The sequence below is a fragment of the Pseudophryne corroboree genome, chromosome 1, assembly GCF_028390025.1.
Source record: "Pseudophryne corroboree isolate aPseCor3 chromosome 1, aPseCor3.hap2, whole genome shotgun sequence".
Lineage (NCBI taxonomy): Eukaryota > Metazoa > Chordata > Amphibia > Anura > Myobatrachidae > Pseudophryne > Pseudophryne corroboree.
Window position 1 is genome coordinate 378,369,891 of NC_086444.1, and position 25,264 is coordinate 378,395,154.

General features: G+C 47.8%; 1 protein-coding gene across 6 annotated transcripts in view; it reads left to right on the forward strand.

Annotated features, from left to right (window-relative positions):
* Positions 1–25,264, forward strand: part of CIT (citron rho-interacting serine/threonine kinase) — a 541,532-nt gene that overhangs the window by 436,365 nt on the left and 79,903 nt on the right. For all 6 annotated transcript variants that reach the window (XM_063913147.1, XM_063913146.1, XM_063913148.1 and 3 more), the window contains 3 exons: positions 8,099–8,190; positions 8,705–8,809; positions 22,838–23,007. In XM_063913147.1, coding sequence (XP_063769217.1) covers positions 8,099–8,190; positions 8,705–8,809; positions 22,838–23,007 — 367 coding nt within the window. The remainder of the gene's footprint in view (positions 1–8,098; positions 8,191–8,704; positions 8,810–22,837; positions 23,008–25,264) is intronic.

Sequence of the window (25,264 nt, forward strand, 5' to 3'; positions counted from 1 at the left end):
TTACAACGGCCTTGTGCAGGCGGAACATCTTCGCAATCTGCCCGTGCTGATCCAATCGGACAATGTGACAGCAGTAGCGTACATAAACCGCCAAGACGGAACAAAAAGCAGAGCGGCAATGGCGGAAATTACAAAGGTTCTCCGCTGGGCAGAGAAACATACAAGAGCAGTGTCGGCAATCTTCATTCCAGGAGTGGACAACTGAGAAGAAGACTTCCTCAGCCGACACGATCTCCATCCAGGAGAATGGAGCCTCCATCAAGAGGTCTTCACAGAAGTCACAAGTCGTTGGGGAATTCCTCACATAGACATGAAGGCGTCGCTCCTCAACAAAAAGCTTCAGAGATATTGTTCCAGGTCCAGGGACCCCCAAGCAATAGCAGTGGATGCACTGGTGACACCATGGGTGTTTCCGTCCGTGTATGTGTTCCCTCCACTTCCTCTCATTCCAAAAGTTCTAAAGATCATAAGAAGAACAAAGGTTCAAGCAATCCTCATTGTCCCAGACTGGCCAAGGAGGACTTGGTATCCAGATCTTCAGGAATTACTCATAGGAGATCCCTGGCCTCTTCCTCTGCGCAAGGACCTGTTACAGCAGGGGCCGTGCATATACCAAGACTTACCGCGGCTACGTTTGACGGCATGGCGGTTGAACGCCAGATTTTAGCACGGAAGGGTATTCCCAGTGAAGTCATTCCCATACTTATTCAGGTCAGAAAGGGAGTAACGTTTAAACATTAACACCGCATTTGGAGGAAGTATGTATCTTGGTGTGCATCCAAGAAGGCTCCTGCAGAAGAGTTTCAGCTAGGACGTTTTCTCCATTTTCTGCAAGCAGGTGTGGAGGCGGGCTAAAGTTGGGCTCTGTTAAGGTTCAAATTTCAGCCTTACCGGTTTTCTTTCAAGGGCAATTGGCCTCCCTTCCAGAAGTCCAAACTTTCGTGAAGGGTGTGTTGCACATCCATCCTCCATTTGTGCCCCCTGTGGCACCATGGGATCTTTACGTGGTGTTGCAGTCCCTTCAATCGCATTGGTTTGAGCCTTTACAGACGGTGGAGTTGAAGTTTCTCACTTGGAAAGTGATCATCCTGTTGGCTTTGGCGTCCGCAAGTCGGGTGTCTGAGTTAGCGGCCTTGTCTCACAAGAGCCCTTATTTAATCTTTCATGAAGATAGAGCAGAGTTGAGGACTCGGCAACAATTTCTGCCGAAGGTGGTTTCATCTTTCCACATGAACCAACCTATTGTGGTGCCAGTGGCTACTGACGCTTTCGTGGAGTCAAAATCTTTGGATGTTGTCAGTGCTCTGAAATCTATGTGGCCAGAACGGCTCGGGTTAGGAAAACCAAGGCTCTGTTTGTCCTGTATGCTCCCAACAAGATTGGGTGTCCTGCTTCCAAACAGACCATTGCACGCTGGATCTGTAACACGATTCAGCATGCTCATTCCACGGCCGGATTACCATTACCGGAATCGGTGAAGGCCCATTCTACTAGGAAGGTTGGCTCTTGGGCTGCTGCCCGAGGGGTCTCGGCATTGCAACTTTGCCAAGCTGCTACTTGGTCGAGTTCGAACACTTTTGCGAATTTTTACAATTTTGATACCCTGGCCGATGACGACCTAAAGTTTGGTCGATTGGTGCTGCAGAGTCATCCGCTCTCTCCCGCCCATTCTAGAGCTTTGGTATAACCCCATGGTTCTTTTGGTGTCCCCAGCATCCTCTGGGATTTTAATACCTACCGGTAAATCCTTTTCTCTTAGTCCGTAGAGGATGCTGGGCGCCCGTCCCAGTGCGTACTGTATCTGCAGTTATTAATTCTGGTTACACCGATGTTGTGTTATGTTTATAGTCAGCCTGTTGCTGACATTGGTTCATGCCGTTGGCTTGGGTTCTGTTGAATGCCACGTTGTGCGGCGTGTTTGTGGTGTGTGCTGGTATAAATATCACCTTAATTAACAGTGAATCCTTTCCTCGAAATTTCCTCGAAATACTTGATTTTACATAGTTCAATTACATCAGGCATGGTACCAAAGGATTGGCGCATTGCTGAGATAGTGCCTTTATTTAAAAAGGGAATTAAAAATAATCCTTTTAACTAAACCAGTTAGTTTAACCACTATAGTGGGTAAAATATTGGAAGTTATTTTGAGGGATAGCATAGAGCAGGGGTGGGGAACCTGCGGCCCTCCAGCTGTTGAACTTCAGATCCCAGCATGCCCTGCAACAGTTTTAGCGTGGCTTAATAGCAAAACTGTTGCAGGGCATGCTGGTATATTTAGTTCAACAACAGCTGGAGTTCCAAAGGTTCCCCACCCCTGTCATAGAGGATTATCTGCAGGTTAATAAGATTATTAGCAAAAGTAAGCATGGGTTTGTAAGGGGCAGATCATGTCACACTAACTTAATTAGCTTCTACGAGGAAGTGAGTGAGAATCTTGACCAAGGAAAATCAGTGGATGTAGTGTATTTAGATTTTGCAAAAGCCTTCGATATACTACCTCACAGGAGACTGATCATCAAATTAAGGGACTTGGCCTAGGATATGCTATTTGTACAAGGGGGAAGTACAACGAGTAGTGGTCAATGGAATGTTCTCCAGCTGGGCACCAGTAGTCAGCGGAATACCACAAGGGTCCGTACTTGGCACGCTACTATTCATATTTATCAACAATCTAGTAATAGGCCTGGAAAGCACAGTGTCAATCTTTGCAGATGATCCTAAACTTTGCAAGGTAATTAAGTCAAAAAGCGATGTGGAGTCTCTGCAGAATGACTTATTTAAACTTGAAACCTGGGCATCTAAATGGGGAATGAGGTTCAATATAAAAAAAAAATAAAAAAAAATGCAAAGTTATGCATTTTTTGGACAAAAAACACACATGCATCCAATACTCTTAATGGGGAAAATATAGGGGTAACTGGTGGAAAAAGATTTGGGTGTGCTCATAGATAATAGGCTTAATAACAGTACACAATGTCAAAATGCAGCAAAAAAAACAAGTAAAGTGCTTGCGTGCGTAAAACGGGGCATTGAGACAAGGGACAAGGATGTAATCCTGCCACTGTACAAATCATTGGTACGTCCACATCTTGAATATTGTGTTCAGTTTTGGGCACCATATTATAAAAAAGATATTGGAGAACTAGAAAGAGTTCAAAGGCGGGTTGCTGGATGTCTCATGCCATCCATACCTGGGCGACTCAAATTCAAGAGGGCCTTGCGGGGGATATGCCCCTTGTCAATACGGTGACCCTTCTCAAACACATTCAAGACACGGCACACGTGTTGTCTGACTCTCTCAAGGTAATATGCACTATTAATGCTAGGACTACTACCATGGCAGCGTTGGCACGCAGAGCTTTGTGGCTGCGTCAGTGGATTGTGGACGCAGATTCCAAGCGCAGTGTGGAGTCTCTGCCTTTCTCAGGGGAGTGTGTCTTCGGGGTTGAATTAGATACATGGATTTCTAAGGTCACTGCAGGGAAATCCACGTTTCTCCCCTCAGGGGCACCGGCCTGGGGCCATCCAATCAGTCCTTTCGGACCACCAGGTTCATATCAAGAGCCAGAGGTGCCTCCAATATGGCACGAGGCACCAGAGGTAAGTCTAGAAATCCAGCTGCTGCTGTTTCCCAGGATCCAAGCACCAGTGCAGCTTCCACAAAAGCCTCAGCATGACAGTGCCTCCCCACCCTGAGGGGACCTTGAGGTGGGAGCTCTGCTGCGCCACTTCAGCAGTATCAGGGACGGATCCTGCCAGGATACCTGGGTAAGGGACCTCAGGGCTACAAGCTCCTCCCCAACGATTTTTCAAATCAGGCTTACCAGCTTTGAAGGATATACGGGTTACGCTGCAACAGGCTATCCTAAAGTTGGTCCAGTCCAAGGTCATTGTTCCAGTACCACTGCCACAACAGGGAGAGGGTTACTACTCCAAACTGTTTGCGGTGCCGAAACCGGATGGTTCAGTATGGCCCATTCTGAATCTGAAATGCTTGATCCCTTACCTCAAGCTTTTCAAGTTCAAGATGGAATCCTTGAGAGCAGTGATTGCGGGCCTGGAGGAATGGGAGTTCCTGGTCTCTCTGGATATAAAGGACGCTTATCTCCATATCCCCATTTGGCCGCCTCACCAGTCTTACCTGCGGTGTGCCCTGCTGAACGATCAGTTCCAGGCCCTACCCTTCGTCCTATCCACAGCCCCAAGGGTATTCACCAAGGTGATGGCGGAGATGATGATCCAACTACGGGACCAGGGGGTCAATATTGTCCCTTATCTGGACGATCTCATGATAAAGGCAAGATCCAGGGAGCTTTTATTGCTCCATATAGACCGAACTATCCAACTTCTGTCACACCATGGGTGCATCCTCAATTTCCAGAAGTCCTATTCGGAGCCAACCCAGCGGCTCCTGTTCCTAGGAATGTGGTTGGATAAAGTGTTCCTCCCAGAGGACAAAGCAAAAACTTCAGGTGATGGTACGACTAGTCCTATGGCCTACTCGGATATCCGTTCATCTTTGCATAAAGTTGTTGGGAAAGATGGTTGCTTCCTACGAAGCCATTCAATACGGAAGGTTCCATGCCAGAACTTTTCGATAGGATCTCCTGAGCAAGTGGTCTGGAACACATCTTCAAATGCACCGGATAATTCGTCTGTCACATCAGGCCAGGATCTCCCTCCTGTGGTGGCTGCAGTCCTCCAACCTACTGGAAGTCTGTCGCAGTTTTGGGACTCAGGATTGGATCCACCTGACGACAGATGTAAGTTTGAGAGGATGGGAAGCTGTCACCCAAAGGGCTCAGTTCCAGGGGAGATGATGATCCCACGAAGCCCTTCTTTCAATCAATGTTCTAAAACTTCGGGCGATCTACAGGGCTCTGCTTCAGGCCTCTCCTCTGCTCGGGGATCGGGCAATCCACGTTCAGTCGGACAACGCCACGCCAGTGGCTTACATAAATCAACAGGGAGGGACAGAAAGCAGAGCCTGCATGCGAGAGGTGTTAAAAATACTCCTCTGGGCAGAAAGAAACGTAAAAGCGATGTCTGCCATCTTCATTCCGGGAGTGGACAACTGGGAAGCGGACTTCCTCAGTCGCCATGATGTCCACCTGGGAGAGTGGGGTCTCCACCAACAGGTGTTTCAACAGATCATCGACTTGTGGGGCTGCCCACAGATAGACCTGATGGCTTCTCGACTCAACAAGAAGCTTCACTGGTATTACTCAAGAACCAGGGACCCTCAGGCGAGGGCAATAGATGCGCTAAAGTCTCCTTGGCCTTATCGGTTGGTTTACCTGTTTCCTCCAATTCCGTTGCTCCCAAGGGTGCTCAAACGAATCAGGAATCAAAAAGTTCAGGCAATTCTGACTGCCCCAGATTGGCCTCGTAGGGCGTGGTACGCAGATCTTCTGCACATGTCCGTGACAGACCCTTGGCCTCTGCCACAGAGAAAAAGATCTTCTGCAACACGGACCGTTCGTCTACCCGGACTTACGGCGACTTCGTTTGACGGCTTGGAAGTTGGGCGGAGCATCCTAGCTCGCAAAGGCCTTTCCGAGAAGGTTATTGCAACCAAGGTTCAGCTAAGAAAACCTGTAACGTCAAAACACTATCTTCATATCTGGAGGAGATACTGTATGTCTCCTGGTGCGAGGAACCTGCAGAGTTCCACTTAGGACGTCTCTTACGTTTCCTGCAGGCTGGTGTGGAATCAGAATCACTTTTTATTGGCAAGTATATCAGTACCAAATACAGAATACACAAGGAATTTGTTTCCGATAACCACTGCTCTCAGACAACACAAAAGGACAATACAATAGGACGGCAATGACATAACGCAGCATAACACAACAGGGAGAAGGGAAGCATGGCGGTGCTTGAGTAGCATCTTCCGTGTAAGTTTGTGGGATGGTCTAGACAATAGTCGAATTCAACATGATAGTTGCTTGGGGAAAGAAGCTGTTCCTATGTCTGGCAGTCCTCACTAGCCTCGAACTGTACCGCCTGCCAGACGGCAGCCGTCGGAACAGGTCATGGGCAGGGTGGGAGCGGTCATTGGTGATCCTTTCCGCCCGCTTCGTCACCCTAGCCCGATAGATGTCTTCAATTGCCAGATTAGTCCCTATGATTTTACCAGCAACTTTAACAATTCGTTGTAGTCTGTTCTTGTCATGAGTTGAGGCCGAGCCAAACCACACTATTATTGAGTTGCTGAGGACTAATTGGATGATTGCCGAAATAGAAATGGATAAGGGCTTACGTCTGGGTTCCCTTAAGGTCCAGATTTCAGCTCCCTCAATTTTCTTCCAGAAGAAGTTGACAGTGTTGCCAGAATTTCAAACCTTCTTGCAGGGAGTTCTCCACATACAACCTCCATTTGTGCCGCCCACGGCACCCTGGGACTTGAATGTGGTGTTGGAATTTCTACAATCCACCTGGTTTGAACCTTTGATGACTGTAGAAGAGAATTACCACACGTGGAAGACAGTGATGCTGCTGGCCCTGGCTTCTGCTATGCGTGTCTCAGAATTGGGGGCCCTATCGTTTAAAAGTCCCTACTTGGTCTTTTACAAGGACAGAGCTGAGCTCAGGACTTGACAGCAGTTCCTGCCAAAGGTTATCTCTGCATTCCATTTCAATCAACCAATTGTAGTCCCGCCAAGTTCTTGGACATCTGCTCCTCCAGAGTTGTTAGATGCTGTGAGGGCCTTGAAGATCTATGTCAAGAGAATGGCTCGGATCAGAAAAACTGATTCCTTATTTGTGCTGTATGATGCACAGAAAAGGGTTGCCCTGCTTCTAAGCAGTCCATTGCTCATTTGATTAGGTTGACTATCCAGCAGGCTTAAGTGCCTGCAGCCTTGCCTGTTACACAGTCTCTGAAGGCCCACTCTACAAGATCAGTGGGGTCTTCCTGGGCGGCTACCTGTGGATTCTCGGCCGAACTGCTACCTAGTCGGAGAAGAACACCATTATGAAGTTCTACAAGTTTGATACCCTAGCCAAAGAGGATACCCAGTTTGGGCAGGCGGTACTGCAGGAGTCTCCGCACGTTCACACTCGTTCTGTATGCTTTGGAACGTCCCCATCGTATTAAGTGAACCTCAGTATCCCTTATGGATGCCAGAGAAAATGGGATATTAATACCTACCCGGAAATCTCTTTCTCGTAGTCCATAAGGGATACTAGGTGCCCACCTTCTTTTTCAGAAGTTACCTGTTCAGCTGTTGCTGTTTTGTTCCAGCCGTTGCTGGTTGTTTTAGGTTATGGTGTGCTGGTGTGTGAATCTCGCCACTCGTTATGTTCCTTCTCTCAAGTATGTCCTCTCTCTTTTGGGCAATCTTTGACTTATAACTGCCTGTGGGAGGGGGCATAGAGGGGAGGAGCCAGCACACCCAGTTGAAAATTTTTAAAGTGCACTGGCTCCTTTGGACCCCTTCTATAGCCCATCGTATTAAGTGATCCCCAGTATCCTTTATGGACTACGAGAAAGGGATTTACCAGCAGGTATTAAAAGCCCATTTTTGTTAACCCTTAAAATCTGTGAGTTGGTTTTTTTATTATTTGTTTGTTTTGCTACGCCCTTAATAAAGTTCTGTGTAATTATATATGTATCAATGATGGTAATATTGGTAATAACATAAAAGGAGACATTTGTCTTTATAGTTCCCTTCTATGTAAGTTTTGCTTATTGTCCTAAAAATAAATACTTATCTTTGTTATTGGCAATCAGGTTAGACAAGTAATTAAGTAAATTGTGTTTATATGTCATCCTCAGTTCAGATATGTGGTGAGGGTCAGGTTTTGCTTCGGTTTGTTCACATATTTTATGACTGGAAGCCACACGCTTGGCTTTTGCCTTTTCCTTTGATGATAAGTAATTTAAGATGACCCTGGGCCACCAAGCCCTACAATTGCAAGTGGGCTAGACACTTAGGATGACAATGGAAAATGCAGGAAAGGAAGATTGAACCTAAAAATGTAGCAAAAAGTACAATCGTAAGCCAGAATAGACTAGGAAATAGTTTTACTAAACAGTAACGCACTAAATTTATAAGTATTTCCTGTTTATATCCTTCTCTTCCCAACTTTTTAGGAACAACAAACGTGGACAGCAAGGCTGGGACAGAAAATACATTGTGCTAGAGGGGTCTAAAATCTTAATCTTTGATTCTGAAGTGAAAGAAGGTGTGCTTGGCTTTATTTGCTTATTTATCTGTTTACTATGAGCTTTTTATGTTCCTGTGACAGCTTTCCAAATTCTCAACACCTAGTGCTGGCCCTTCCTGTAGAGATGTGGGGAAGGGCAGCTACTTTTCCTGCCTCTACAGAATGGTTTATTAAAACCTCATTCAGTTTCTCGTGATTGAACGATTGGTCTTATACTATGCAAGTAATTGGCATGCTACTCCTTCCTGCATAGTGACCTGTATTGCTATCACTTGCATAGTCTGCTTCTAGAGTGTTCCCACCTTATTCATTCCCCTTTATTATGCCACCTTTGCTTACCAGTAAGTATACCCCCTGCACAAAAGTACATTAAAATGTTTTGATTCCATGATGTGTCACCATTCAACAATGATATCTTCTGTATACCACAAGGTTTGGCTTGCGTTCTGTGATGACGATATAAAGAAAGAGCAGTGTGTTTAAATCTGTTGTGCTCTGTAAGTTTATTGTACACTTGGATTATTGTCCACAGGGAACCAGCGACCTTCGGAGGAGTTTGAGCTTTGTCTTCCTGATGGCGATGTAACTATTCATGGGGCTGTGGGATCCACCGAGCTTGTAAATACTGCAAAATCAGGTGAGCCATCTTACACATCTTCACAAATATATTTTAATAATAATACAGTATTTGCTGCCATTCACTTTTCAACTTTTATTTCTCTGACGTCCTAAGTGGATGCTGGGACTCCGTAAGGACCATGGGGAATAGCGGCTCCGCAGGAGACTGGGCACAACTAAAGAAAGCTTTAGGACTACCTGGTGTGCACTGGCTCCTCCCACTATGACCCTCCTCCAGACCTCAGTTAGAATCTTGTGCCCGGCTGAGCTGGATGCACACTAGGGGCTCTCCTGAGCTCCTAGAAAGAAAGTATATATATATTTTTTTTTTTTCTCTGACGTCCTAGTGGATGCTGGGGACTCAGTAAGGACCATGGGGAATAGACGGGCTCCGCAGGAGACTGGGCACACTAAAAGAAAGATTTGGTACTACCTGGTGTGCACTGGCTCCTCCCTCTATGCCCCTCCTCCAGACCTCAGTTAGATTTCTGTGCCCGGCCGAGCTGGATGCACACTAGGGGCTCTCCTGAGCTCCTAGAAAGAAAGTATATATTAGGTTTTTTATTTTACAGTGAGACCTGCTGGCAACAGGCTCACTGCAACGAGGGACTAAGGGGAGAAGAAGCGAACCTACCTGCTTGCAGCTAGCTTGGGCTTCTTAGGCTACTGGACACCATTAGCTCCAGAGGGATCGACCGCAGGACCCGTCCTTGGTGTTCGTTCCCGGAGCCGCGCCGCCGTCCCCCTTACAGAGCCAGAAGCAAGAAGATGGTCCGGAAAATCGGCGGCAGAAGACTTCAGTCTTCACCAAGGTAGCGCACAGCACTGCAGCTGTGCGCCATTGCTCCTCATACACACTTCACACTCCGGTCACTAAGGGTGCAGGGCGCTGGGGGGGGGGGCGCCCTCAGCAGCAATAATATAACCTTGGCTGGCAAAATAACCACAATATATAGCCCCAGAGGCTATATATGTGGTAATTACCCCTGCCAGAATACAGAAAAAAGCGGGAGAAAAGTCAGCCGAAAAAGGGGCGGAGCCATCTCCCTCAGCACACTGGCGCCATTTCTCCCTCACAGTTCCGCTGGAAGGAAGCTCCCTGACTCTCCCCTGCAGTCTACACTACAGAAAAGGGTAAAAAAGAGAGGGGGGGCACAGATTTGAGGCGCAGTAAATATTATGGGGTATATGCAATTGCGGTCGAATTCCCGAAATTGTCGAATTTCGGGTCATTTTCGACCAAAAAAAAAAATCGCCTATGCAATTCAGTGCTTTCCGACCAAAAAATGGACTTTCAAAATTCGACTTTTTGAAATTCGAATTTTTGCAAATTCGACTTTTCTGCAATGATATAAGTGCTGCAATTCGACCAAAGCATATTCAATTCAAGTTTGGAAATTCGACAGCAGTGCTTTTAGACAGCAAATTCGTCATTTTCAATCCGCCACACTTTGGAGGGTGAAATTTTGTGTGTTTTTTTTTTTGGTGAATAGCAGATCTATTTATATTAGAAGGGATTAGGTACTTTTTTTTTTTTTTTTTTTGGAGGCACAAATATTATTTATATATTTTTTAAAATATTTTTTTTTTTTATTTTTTTTTTATGCTGGAACGGTGAAATCATAAAAAAAAAATGGCGTGGGGTCCCCCCTCCAAAGCATAACCAGCCTCGGGCTCTTCGAGCTGGTCCTGGTTCTAAAAATGCGGGGAAAAAATTGACAGGGGTTCCCCCGTATTTTTAAAACCAGCACCGGGCTCTGCGCCTGGTGCTGGTGCCAAAAATACGGGGGACAAAAAGAGTAGGGGTCCCCCGTATTTTTAACACCAGCATCGGGCTCCACTAGCTGGACAGATAATGCCACAGCCGGGGGTCACTTTTATGCCGTGCCCTGCGGCCGTGGCATCAAATATCCAACTAGTCACCCCTGGCCGGGGTACCCTGGGGGAGTGGGGACCCCTTCAATCAAGGGGTCCCCCCCCCCCAGCCACCCAAGGGCCAGGGGTGAAGCCCGAGGCTGTCCCCCCCCATCCAATGGGCTGCGGATGGGGGGGCTGATATCCTTTTGTGATAATAAAAAGATATTGTTTTTTCCAGTAGTACTACAAGTCCCAGCAAGCCTCCCCCGCAAGCTGGTACTTGGAGAACCACAAGTACCAGCATGCGGGAGAAAAACGGGCCCGCTGGTACCTGTAGTACTACTGGGAAAAAAATACCCAAATAAAAACAGGACACACACACCGTCGACAGTAAAACTTTATTACACACTACCGACACACACATACTTACCTATGTTCACACGCCGACATCGGTCCTCTTCTCCATGTAGAATCCACGGATACCTGAAAAAAAAGATCAATATACTCACCTCAACCATGGTCCAGAGATAAATCCACGTACTTGTTAAAAATAAAAAAACGCAAATACCCGCTCCATAACGGACTGAAAGGGGTCCCATGCTGACACATGGGACACCTTTCCACGAATGAGACCTGTCAGTGACAGCTGTCACAGAAAGGTCTCTAAGCCAATCAGGAAGCGCAACTTCGTTGCGCTCACCTGATTGGCTGAGCGCTGTCTGTACTGTGACAGCGCATCGCACAGCTCCCTCCATTATATTCAATGGTGGGAACTTAGCGGCTAGCGGTGAGGTCACCCGCCGGTCAGCGGCTGACCGGCGGGTGACTCCACCGCTACCCGCAAAGTTCCCACCATTGAAAGTAATGGAGCGGCTTTGCGATGCGCTGTCACAGTACAGACAGCGCACAGCCAATCAGGTGAGCGCCACGGAAGTAGCGCTTCCTGATTGGCTGAAGGGACGTCAGTGACAGGAGTCACGTGATGTCCCGGCATTCGGGAGAAAGGGGTCTGATGTGAAAGCATTGGACCCCTTTCTAGTCCGGTATGGAGCGGGTTTTTGCGTTTTTTTTTTTTTAAACAAGTACGTGGATTTTACTCTCTGGACGTGGATTTATCTCTGGACGCTGGAAGGTGAGTATAATTTTTTCACAGGTACCCTCGGATCGTCGGAGACCGTGGCAGTCGGCGTGTCAACATAGGTAAGTATGTGTGTGTCGGTAGTGTGTAATAAAGTTTTACTATCAAGGTGTGTGTGTCCTGTTTTTATTTGGGTATTTTTTTCCCAGTAGTACTACAGGTACCAGCGGACCCGTTTTTCTCCCGCATGCTGGTACTTGTGGTTCTCCAAGTACCAGCTTGCGGGGGAGGCTTGCTGGGACTTGTAGTACTGCTGGAAAAAACAATATCTTTTTATTATCACAAAAGGCTATCAGCCCCCCCATCCGCAGCCCATTGGATGGGGGGGACAGCCTCGGGCTTCACCCCTGGCCCTTGGGTGGCTGGGGGGGGGGGGACCCCTTGATTGAAGGGGTCCCCACTCCCCCAGGGTACCCCGGCCAGGGGTGACTAGTTGGATATTTAATGCCACGGCCGCAGGGCACGGCATAAAAGTGACCCCCGGCTGTGGCATTATCTGTCCAGCTAGTGGAGCCCGATGCTGGTGTTAAAAATACGGGGGACCCCTACTCTTTTTGGCACCAGCACCAGGCACAGAGCCCGGTGCTGGTTTTAAAAATACGGGGGATCCCTGGCCAATTTTTCCCCTGCATTTTTAGAACCAGGACCAGCTCGATGAGCCCGAGGCTGGTTATGCTTTGGAGGGGGGACCCCACGCCATTTTTTTTTTCGGGTTTTTCACGTTTTTTTACCGTTTTTTAAAATCGCGGCAAAATCCGCCAAATCGGCCGATTTTCGCCCGCGACTCTGGCGAATCCGTTTTTTATTGAATATGGTGAATTCCGGAAGCCACCTTCCGGGATTCACCTGTCGAATTGAGTCGAATTAAAAAACGGCGAAAATTGCCGCGAATTCGACCGCAATTGCATATACCCCTATAGCAGCTATAGGGGACATAATTCAGTTAGTCCCTGCATTATATAGCGCTCTGGTGTGTGCTGGCATACTCTCTCTCTGTCTCCCCAAAGGGCTTTTGTGGGGTCCTGTCTCCTTTAAGAGCATTCCCTGTGTGCGGTGTGTCGGTACGGCTGTGTCGACTTGTTTGATGAGGAGACTTATGTGGAGGCGGAGCAGATGCCTATAAATGTGATGTCACCCCCTGCGGTGCAGACACCTGAGTGGATGGACTTATGGAAGGAATTACGTGCAAGTCGACTCCTTACATAAAAAATTTGACGACATGCCAAATGCGGGACAGCCAGCTTCTCAGCTCGTGCCTGCCCAGGCAATTCAAAGACCATCAGGGGCTCTAAAACGCCCACTACCTCAGATGGCAGACACAGATGTCGACACGGATACTGATACCAGTGTCGACGACGATGAGTCAAATTTAATGTCCGTTAGGGCCATTCGTGGCATGATTGAGGCAATGAAAGAGGTTTTACACCTTTCTGATATAAACCCAGGTACCTCAAAAAAGGGTATTATGTTTGGGGAGAAAAAACTGCCAATAGTTTTTCCCCCATCTGAAGAATTAAATGAAGTGTGTGAAGAAGCGTGGGCTTTCCCTGATAAGAAATTGGTGATTTCAAAAAAATTACTAATGGCGTTCCCTTTCTCGCCAGAGGATAGGTCACGTTGGGAAACTCCCCCTAGGGTGGATAAAGCGCTCACACGTTTGTCTAAAAAGGTGGCACTACCGTCTCCGGATACGGCCGCCCTCAAGGAACCTGCTGATAGAAAGCAGGAGGCTATCCTAAAGTCTATATATACACACACTGGTGTTATACTGAGACCAGCTATTGCTTCAGCGTGGATGTGCAGTGCTGCTGCTGCTTGGTCAGATTCCCTGTCAGAAAATATTGACACCCTGGACAGGGACACTATATTGCTAACCGTAGAGCATATAAAAGACTCAGTCTTGTACATGAGAGATGCACAGAGGGAGATCTGCCGGCTGGCATCTAGAATAAGTGCATTGTCCATTTCTGCTAGGAGAGGCTTATGGACTCGGCAGTGGACAGGGGATGCAGATTCTAAAAGGCACATGGAAGTTTTGCCTTATAAGGGTGAGGAGTTATTCGGGGATGGTCTCTCAGACCTTGTTTCCACAGCAACAGCTGGGAAGTCAGCATTTTTACCCCATGTCCCCTCACAGCCTAAGAAAGCGCCGTATTATCAGGTACAGTCCTTTCGACCCCAGAAAAACAGGCGGGGAAAAGGCGGGTCCTTTCTGTCTAGAGGCAGAGGAAGGGGAAAAAAGCTGCACCACGCAGCAGGTTCCCAGGAACCAAAGTCCTCCCCCGCTTCTTCCAAGTCCGCCGCATGACGGTGGGGCTCCACAGGCGGAGCCAGGTACGGTGGGGGGCCGCCTCAAAAATTTCAGCGATCAGTGGGTTCGCTCACGGGTGGATCCCTGGATCCTTTAAGTAGTATCTCAGGAGTACAAGCTGGAATTCAAGGCGCCTCCCCCCCGCCGTTTCCTCAAATCGGCCTTACCGACAACTCCCTCGGGCAGGGAGGCTGTACTAGAGGCAATTCACAAGCTGTATTCCCAGCAGGTGATAGTCAAAGTACCCCTACTTCAACAAGGACGGGGTTACTATTCCACACTGTTTGTGGTACCGAAACCGGACGGTTCGGTGAGACCCATTTTAAATTTGAAATCCTTGAACACATACATAAAAAGATTCAAGTTCAAGATGGAATCGCTCAGGGCGGTTATTGCAAGCCTGGACGAGGGGGATTACATGGTATCCCTGGACATCAAGGATGCTTACCTGCATGTCCCAATTTACCTTCCTCACCAGGAGTACCTCAGATTTGTGGTACAGGATTGCCATTACCAATTCCAGACACTACCGTTTGGACTGTCCACGGCACCGAGGGTGTTTACCAAGGTAATGGCAGAAATGATGATACTCCTTCGAAAAAAGGGAGTTTTAATTATCCCGTACTTGGACGATCTCCTAATAAAGGCGAGGTCCAGGGAGCAGTTACTGGTCGGAGTAGCACTATCTCGGGAAGTGTTACAACAGCATGGCTGGATTCTAAACATTCCAAAGTCACAACTGGTTCCTTCCACACGCTTACTGTTCCTGGGGATGATTCTGGACACAGAACAGAAAAAAGTGTTTCTCCCGCAGGAGAAAGCCAAGGAGCTGTCATCTCTAGTCAGAGACCTCCTAAAACCAAAACGGGTATCGGTGCATCACTGCACACGAGTCCTGGGAAAAATGGTGGCTTCGTACGAAGCAATTCCATTCGGCAGGTTCCATGCAAGGACCTTCCAGTGGGACCTCTTGGACAAGTGGTCGGGATCGCATCTTCAGATGCATCAACGGATAACCCTGTCTCCAAGTACCAGGGTGTCTCTACTGTGGTGGCTGCAGTGTGCTCATCTTCTAGTGGGCCGCAGATTCGGCATACATGACTGGGTCCTGGTGACCACGGATGCCAGCCTTCGGGGCTGGGGCGCAGTCACACAGGGAAGAAATTTCCAGGGACTTTGGTCAAGTCAGGAGTCGTCCCTACACATAAACATTCTGGAACTGAGGGCCATTTACAATGCCCTAAGTCAGGCAAGGCCCCTGCTTCAAAACCAGCCGGTTCTGATCCAATCAGACAACATCACGGCAGTCGCCCATGTAAACCGACAGGGCGGCACAAGAAGCAGGGTGGCCATGGCAGAAGCCACAAGGATTCTCCGATGGGCGGAAAATCACGTACTAGCACTGTCAGCAGTGTTCATTCCGGGAGTGGACAACTGGGAAGCAGACTTCCTCAGCAGACACGACCTACACCCTGGAGAGTGGGGACTTCATCCAGAAGTCTTCCTACTGTTGGTAAACCGCTGGGAAAGGCCACAGGTGGACATGATGGCGTCCCGCCTCAACAAGAAGCTAAAGAGATATTGCGCCAGGTCAAGGGACCCTCAGGCGATAGCTGTGGACGCTCTAGTGACACCGTGGGTGTACCAGTCGGTCTATGTGTTCCCTCCTCTGCCCCTCATACCAAAGGTGCTGAGAATAATAAGAAGGCGAGGAGTAAGAACGATACTCGTGGTTCCGGATTGGCCAAGAAGAGCTTGGTACCCGGAACTTCAAGAAATGTTATCAGAGGACCCATGGCCTCTACCGCTCAGACAGGATCTTGCTACAACAGGGGCCCTGTCTGTTCCAAGACTTACCGCGGCTGCGTTTGACGGCATGGCGGTTTAATTCCGGATCCTGAAGGAAAATGGCATTCCGGAGGTAGTCATTCCTACGCTGATAAAAGCCAGGAAAGAAGTAACCGCAAACCTTTATCACCGCATTTGGCGAAAATATGTTGCGTGGTGTGAGGCCAGGAAGGCCCCTACAGAGGAATTTCAGCTGGGTCGTTTTCTGCACTTCCTACAGTCAGGGGTGACTATGGGCCTAAAATTGGGTTCCATTAAGGTCCAGATTTCGGCTCTGTCGATTTTCTTCCAGAAAGAACTGGCTTCACTGCCTGAAGTTCAGACTTTTGTTAAGGGAGTGCTTCATATTCAGTCCCCTTTTGTGCCTCCTGTGGCACCTTGGGATCTCAATGTGGTGTTGAGTTTCCTAAAATCACATTAGTTTGAACCACTTAAAACCGTGGATCTCAAATATCTCACGTGGAAAGTGGTCATGTTATTGGCCTTGGCTTCGGCCAGGCGTGTGTCAGAATTGGCGGCTTTGTCATGTAAAAGCCCTTATCTGATTTTCCATATGGATAGGGCAGAATTGAGGACTCGTCCCCAGTTTCTCCCTAAGGTGGTATCAGCTTTTCACTTGAACCAACCTATTGTGGTGCCTGCGGCTACTAAGGATTTGGAGGATTCCAACTTACTGGACGTAGTCAGGGCCTTGAAAATTTATGTTTCCAGGACGGCTGGAGTCAGGAAAACTGACTCGCTTTTTATCCTGTATGCACCCAACAAAATAGGTGCTCCTGCTTCTAAGCAGACTATTGCTCGCTGGATTTGTAGCACAATTCAGCTGGCGCATTCTGCGGCTGGATTGCCGCATTCTGCGGCTGGATTGCCGCATCCTAATCAGTGAAAGCCCATTCCACGAGGAAGGTGGGCTCATCTTGGGCGGCTGCCCGAGGGGTCTCGGCTTTACAACTTTGCCGAGTTGCTACTTGGTCAGGGGCAAACACGTTTGCTAAATTCTACAAATTTGATACCCTGACTGAGGAGGACCTTGCTCATTCGGTGCTGCAGAGTCATCCGCACTCTCCCGCCCGTTTGGGAGCTTTGTTATAATCCCCATGGTCCTTACGGAGTCCCCAGCATCCACTAGGACGTCAGAGAAAATAAGAATTTACTCACCGGTAATTCTATTTCTCGTAGTCCGTAGGGGATGCTTGGCGCCCATCCCAAGTGCGGATTGTCTGCAATACTTGTATATAGTTATTGCCTAACTAAAGGGTTATTGTTGAGCCATCTGTTGAGAGGCTCAGTTGTATTTCATACTGTTAACTGGGTTTAATATCACGAGTTATACGGTGTGATTGGTGTGGCTGGTATGAGTCTTACCCGGGATTCAAAATCCTTCCTTATTGTGTCAGCTCTTCCGGGCACAGTATCCTAACTGAGGTCTGGAGGAGGGGCATAGGGGGAGGAGCCAGTGCACACCAGGTCGTACCAAATCTTTCTTTTAGTGTGCCCAGTCTCCTGCGGAGCCCGTCTATTCCCCATGATCCTTACGGAGTCCCCAGCATCCACTACGGACTACGAGAAATAGAATTACCGGTGAGTAAATTCTTATTTTACAGTGAGATCTGCTGGCAACAGACTCACTGCAGCGAGGGACTAAGGGGAGAAGAAGCGAACCTACCTGAATGGAGATAGTTTGGGCTTCTTAGGCTACTGGACACCATTAGCTCCAGAGGGATCGAACACAGGACCCGACCTCGATCGCTCGGTCCCGGAGCCGCGCCGCCGTCCCCCTTACAGAGCCAGAAGCATGAAGATGGTCCTGGAAATCGGCGGCAGAAGACTTCGGTCTTCAACAAGGTAGCGCACAGCACTGCAGCTGTGCGCCATTGCTCCTCATGCACACCTCACACTCCGGTCACTGATGGGTGCAGGGCGCTTGGGCGCCCTGAGCAGCAATATGAATACCTTGGCTGGCAAAAAATCACAATATATAGTCCCAGAGGCTATATATGTGATAAATACCCCTGCCAGAATCCATGAAAAAAGCGGGAGAAAAGTCCGCCGAAAAAGCGGCGGGGCTATCTCCCTCAGCACACTGGCGCCATTTTTTCTTCACAGTGCAGCTGGAAGACAGCTCCCCAGGCTATCCTGAAGTCTGTATATACACACTCAGGTACTATACTGAGACCTGCAATTGCCTCAGCATGAATAGTGCTGCTGCAGCGTGGTCTGATACCCTGTCAGATAATATTAATACCCTAGACAGAGATAATATTTTGCTAACATAGAGCATATTAAAGACGTCGTCTTATATATGAGGGATGCACAGAGGGATATTTGCCGGCTGGCATCCAGAATTAAGGCAATGTCCATCCTGCCAGGAGGGTATTAGAGACCCGGCAGTGGACAGGTGATGCTGACTTTAAAAGGCACATGGAGATTCTGCCTTATAAGGGTGAGGAATTGTTTGGGGATGGTCTCTGGGACCTCGTATCCACAGCAACAGCTGGGAAGAAATTTTTTTACCTCAGGTTTCCTCACAGCCTAAGAAAGCACCGTATTTTCAGGTACAGTCCTTTCGGCTTCAGAAAAGCAAGCGGGTCAAAGGCGCTTCCTTTCTGCACAGAGACAAGGGAAGAAGGAAAAAGCTGCACCAGACAGCCAGTTCCCAGGATCAAAAATCTTCCCCCGCTTCCTCTGAGTCCACCGCATGACGCTGGGGCTCCACAGGTGGAGCCAGGTGCGGTGGGGGTGCGTCTCGGGAACTTCAACGACCAGTGGGCTCGCTCACAGGTGGATCCCTGGGTTCTGTAAGTAGTATCACAGGGATACAAGTTGGAGTTTCGGGGCGACTCCCCCTCGCCGTTACCTCAAATCAGCCTTGCTTGCTGCCCTCGTGGAGAGGTAGTACTGGCGGCAATTCACAAGCTGTACTTCAAGCAGGTGATAATCACGGTACCCCTCCTTCAACAAGGCCGGGGTTACTATTCCACAATGTTGTGGTACCGAAACCAGACGGTTCGGTGAGACCCATTGTAAAATTGGAATCCTTGAACACTTATATACGAAGGTTCAAGTTCAAAATGGAATCGCTCAGGGCGGTTATTGCAAGCCTGGACGAAGGGGATTACATGGTCTCACTGGACATCAAGGATGCTTACCTGCATGTCCCCATTTAACCTCCTCACCAGGAGTACCTCAAAATTGTGGTACAGGACTGTCATTACCAATTCCAGACGTTGCCGTTGGTCTGTCCCCGGCACCGAGGGTATTTACCAAGGTAATGGCCGAAATGATGTTACTCCTTCAAAAAAAGGGAGTTATACTTATCCCGTACTTGGACGATCTCCTTATAAAGGCGAGGTCCAGGGAGCAGTTTTTCGTCGGAGTAGCACTATCTCGGGAAGTGCTACAACAGCACGGCTGGATTCTGAATAGTCCAAAGTCGCAGCTGGTTCCTACGACGCGTCTACTGTTCCTGGGTATGGTTCTGGACACAGAACAGGAAAAAGGGTTTCTACCGGAGGAGAAGGCCTAGGAGTTGTCATCTCTAGTCAGAGACCTCCTAATACAAATACAGGTGTCGGTGCATCAATGCACGCGATTCCTGGGAAAGATGGTAACTTCTTACGAAGAAATTCCATAGGGTAGGTTCCATGCAAGGATCTTCCAGTGGGATCTGCTGGACAAGTGGTCCGGGTCGCATCTTCAGATGCATCGGCGGATAACCCTGTCTCCAAGGGCCAGGGTGTTGCTGTTGTGGTGACTGCAGAGTGCTCATCTTCGAGAGGGCCGCAGATTCGGCATACAGGACTGGGTCCTGGTGACCACGGATGCCAGCCTTCGAGGCTGGGGGGCAGTCACACAGGGAAGAAACTTCCAAGGAAAGTCAGGAGACTTCCCTACACATAAATATTCTGGAACTAAGGGCCATTTACAATGCCCTAAGTCAGGCTAGACCCCTGCTTCAACACCGGCCGGTGCTGATCCAGTCAGACAACATCACGGCGGTCGCTCATGTAAGCCGACAGGGCGGCACAAGAAGCAGAATGGCGATGGCAGAAGCCACAAGGATTCTCCGATGGGCGGAAAGTCATTTGTTAGCACTGTCAGCAGTGTTCATTCCCGGAGTGGACAACTGGGAAGCAGACTTTCTCAGCAGACAACCTCCATCCGGGAGAGTGGGGACTTCATCCAGAAGTCTTCCAAATGATTGTACACCGTTGGGAAAGGCCACAGGTGGACATGATGGCGTCCCGCCTCAACAAAAAGCTAAAAAGATATTGCGCCAGGTCAAGGGACCCTCAGGCGATAGCTGTGGACGCTCTGGTAACACCGTGGGTGTACCAGTTGGTGTATGTGTTCCCTTCTCTGCCTCTCATACCCAGGGTAATGAGAATAATAAGAAGGCGAGGAGTAAGAACTATACTCATTGTTCCGGATTGGCCAAGAAGAGCTTGGTACCCAGAACTCCAAGAAATGATCTCAGAGGACCCATGGCCTCTGCCGCTCAGACAGGACCTGCTGCAGCAGGGGGCCTGTCTGTTCCAAGACGTACCGCGGCTGCGTTTGACGGCATGGCGGTTGAACGCCGGATCCTGAAGGAAAAGGGCATTCCGGAGGACGTTATCCCTACGCTAATTAAAGCTATGAAAGAAGTGAACGCAAACCATTATCACCGCATATGGCGGAAATATGTTGCGTGCTGTGATGCCAGGAAGGCCCCAACGGCGGAATTTCAGCTAGGTCGATTTCTGCACTTCCTACAGTCAGGGGTGACTATGGGCCTAAAATTGGGTTCCATTAAGGTCCAGATTTCGGCTCTATCGATTTTCTTCCAAAAATAGAACTGGCTTCACTGCCTAAAGTTCAGACTTTTGTTAAGGGAGTGCTGCATAGTCAGCCCCCGTTTGTGCCTCCAGTGGCACCGTGGGATCTCAACGTGGTGTTGGATTTCCTGAAGTCGCATTGGGTTGAGCCACTTAAATCCGTGGAGCTAAAATACCTCACGTGAAAAGTGGTCATGCTGTTGGCCTTGGCATCGGCCAGGCGTGTATCAGAATTGGCGGCCTTGTCATGCAAAAGCCCTTATCTGAATTTTTTATATGGATAGGGCGGAATTGAGGACTCGTTCCCAATTCCTTCCTAAGGTGGTATCAGTTTTTCATGTGAACCAACCTATTGTGGTGCCTGCGGCTACTTGGGACTTGGAGGATTCCAAGTTACTGGACGTAGTCAGGGCCCTTAAAAATATATGTTTCCAGGACGGCTGGAGTCAGGAAAACTCACTCGCTATTTATCCTGTATGCACCCAACAAGCTGGGTGCTCCTGCTTCTAAGCAGACTATTGCTCGCTGGATCTGTAGCACGATTCAACTTGCACATTCTGCGGCTGGACTGCCGCACCCTAAATCTGTAAAAGCCCATTCCACGAGGAAAGTGGGCTCTTCTTGGGCGGCTGCCCGAGAGGTCTCGGCTTTACAAATTTGCCGAGCTGTTACTTGGTCGGGTTAAAACACTTTTGCAAGAGTCTAAAAGTTTGATACCCTGGCTGAGGAGGACCTAGAGTTTGCTCATTCGGTGCTGCAGAGTCATCCGCACTCTCCCGCCCGTTTGGGAGCTTTGGTATAATCCCCATGGTCCTTACGGAGTCCCAGCATCCACTTAGGACGTCAGAGAAAATAAGATTTTACTCACCGGTAAATCTATTTTTCTTTTAAATATTAAAGACCGCTTATATTCCATTTTGTTAATGTAAGTTAATCATTTTATTGCATCTCTGTACTGTCTCACCAATATACACGTTATAATAGGATTGTTTAAATAAAATCACTTTATATTAGATAGCAAGTAAGAATTGGATATTTACCGTACACTTTTGGTCTGACAGCAGAAAGTCTGTGATGTACTATGTAGGATCATTAGATGACCGTTGTATGATTACTATGGGTGTGGGACGATAGATAGTGTCTAGTTAGACAGTCAGTACATAGACACCACATGTTAGACAGACATTAGGTTGACAGGGTCAAAAGGTCGACATGAAAATGGTTGACACAAAAAAGGTAGATACCATCTTTTTGCATTTTTGTGGTTTGTGTGGATAGGTTTGTCATCTGGTACCCCAATTGTAGAAAAGCTTCCCTTTGCGGGGCTCGCTTCACTCGCCACGCTTCGAGCTCGCCACATGGTGTATAACCAACTCAAGGCCAACTTGGATAGAGAAAGTATGAAATAGTCCAAAAACATGTAAAGAAATTTTTTAAAACTGTCTACCTTTTTTATGTTGACAATTTTCATGTCAACCTTTTGACTCTGTCGACCTTTTGTACTGTCTACCTTTTTCATGTCGACCTTTTGACCCTGTCGACCTAATGTCTGTCTAACATATGGTGTCTATCTATTGGCTGTCTAACTAGACACTGTCTATCTATCATCCGGACACCATTACTATACACATAACTCAACCAGGTTCAGTCAGATCTGTTCTGATAAATAGTTTCCACGTATTCAGAATATAAGTTACATTGGGTATTTGCATTTATTTCTTCACATTAGATAGCTTGGCATTGACACAAATGCTAATTCTTTAGCATTGGAACAACTGGGACAGATGTATTAAGCCTGGAGTACTTAGCTCCAATATGTAAATTGACAGGAACTGACTGGCTGGTGCGTTATCAGCTTGCACTTATCACTGCTTTATCACTTCTCCAGTCTTAATACATCTGCCCCGTATTATTCAATGATCAAATTGTAAATAGAAAAAAATAAGTTTTTTTTTGTAAAAGCATTGTAGCTATGATACGCATAATGTCTTACTTATATAGACATATAGCCATATTGCAGCCTTATCTAGGTTCCTTGGTGTACTTCGTTTTGATGCTTTATTGTTGTTTTAATAGATGTGCCATACGTGATGAAGGTGGAGTCCCACCCGCATACAACTTGCTGGCCTGGGCGTACACTGTACTTGTTAGCACCCACTTTTCCTGATAAGCAACGTTGGGTCACTGCCTTGGAGTCTGTTGTTGCTGGCGGGAGAGTTTCCAGAGAGAAAGCAGAAGCTGACGCTGTAGGTACCAGGATTTGTTAAAATCTTCACATGCTCTCTTATAAATTGCAGAACTACCCCAAAGCCAGCAATCAGCTGTTTAATCTAGCCGTATACTTTTCTATATTAAAGAAACTGTTAGCACTTTAACATTTGTCAATTACAGTCAGTGGAGGTAGCTATTTTGTGCATTAACATGAATATTGGTAGATATACAAAATGGTAGCTGCCACAGTGTGTATGAAATAGGTGCCGGCACATTTTACGTTTGTTTATAAGAAAAATGTAGCATGAACATATTTCCATTCCAAAGAGGATATTATACTTTAATTGTAGACTTTGGTAATATGGAACATACACTACATAGAGAAATCTCTTAATATTTGCATGAAATGTGTCATTATGCTTGTTCTGTCGAAGTACATGAAGTATCCAACATTTGAAGATCTTCAAAACTAAGCATTATATTTGTATATTGTCATTTTGCTCTTGTTCTATGTTGTATGTTGGTCAGATTCACCCCCCATTGCATTTTTCATGTTTTGTTGCCTCACAGCCTGGAATTAAAATGGATTGTTTGGAGGTTTGCATCATTTCATTCACAGAACATGCCTACAACTTTGAAGGTGTTTTTTTTTTTTTTTTTATTGTGAAGCAAACAACAAATAGGACAAAATAACAGAAAACTTCAGCGTGCATAACTATTCATCCCCCCCCCCTCCCCCCCTAAAGTCAGTAGCTCCTTCATGTTGGATGGTTTCCGCTTGTGAACAGCAATCTACAAGTCTGACCACAGATTCTCAATTGGATTGAGATCTGGGCTTTGACTTGGCCATTCCAACACATTTAAATGTTTCCCCTTAATAATAATAATAATAATTTCTCTGACGTCCTAAGTGGATGTTGGGGACTCCGTCAGGACCATGGGGATTAGCGGCTCCGCAGGAGACAGGGCACAAAACTAAAGCTTTAGGATCAGGTGGTGTGTACTGGCTCCTCCCCCTATGACCCTCCTCCAAGCCTCAGTTAGGTATTTGTGCCCGTCCGAGCAGGGTGCAATCTAGGTGGCTCTCTTAAGGAGCTGCTTAGAAAAAGTTTTTAGGTTTATTATTTTCAGTGAGTCCTGCTGGCAACAGGCTCACTGCATCGAGGGACTTAGGGGAGAGAAGTTCAACTCACCTGCGTGCAGGATGGATTGGCTTCTTAGGCTACTGGACACCATTAGCTCCAGAGGGAGTCGGAACACAGGTCTCACCCTCGGGTTCGTCCCGGAGCCGCGCCGCCGACCCCCCTTGCAGATGCTGAAGATTGAAGGTCCAGAAACCGGCGGCAGAAGGCTCTTCAGTCTTCTTGAAGGTAGCGCACAGCACTGCAGCTGTGCGCCATTGTTTGTCACACACTTCTCACCAACGGTCACGGAGGGTGCAGGGCGCTGCTGGGGGCGCCCTGGGCAGCAATGTAAATACCTTTTATGGCTAAAAAATACATCACATATAGCCCTTGAGGCTATATGGATGTATTAAACCCCTGCCAGATATTACAAACTACGGGAGAAAAGCCCGCCGGAATAGGGGGCGGGGCTTATTCTCCTCAGCACACAGCGCCATTTTCCTGCTCAGCTCCGCTGTGAGGAAGGCTCCCAGGACTCTCCCCTGCACTGCACTACAGAAACAGGGTAAAACAGAGAGGGGGGGCACTTTTTATGGCGATATTTTATATATTTAAGCTGCTATAGGGATACAACACTTATATAAGGTTGTTCCCATATATATTATAGCGCTTGGGTGTGTGCTGGCAAACTCTCCCTCTGTCTCCCCAAAGGGCTAGTGGGGTCCTGTCTTCGATAAGAGCATTCCCTGTGTGTCTGCTGTGTGTCGGTACGTGTGTGTCGACATGTATGAGGACGATGTTGGTGTGGAGGCAGAGCAATTGCCGGTAATGGTGATGTCACCCCCCAGGGAGTCGACACCGGAATGGATGGCTTTGTTTATGGAATTACGTGATAATGTCAGCACATTACAAAAATCAGTTGACGACATGAGACGGCCGGAAAACCAGTTGGTACCTGCCCAGGCGTCTCAGACACCGTCAGGGGCTGTAAAACGCCCTTTACCTCAGTCGGTCGACACAGACCCAGACACGGACACTGAATCTAGTGTCGACGGTGAAGAAACAAACGTATTTTCAAGTAGAGCCACACGTTATATGATCACGGCAATGAAGGAGGCTTTGCATATCTCTGATACTGCAAGTACCACAAAAAGGGGTATTATGTGGG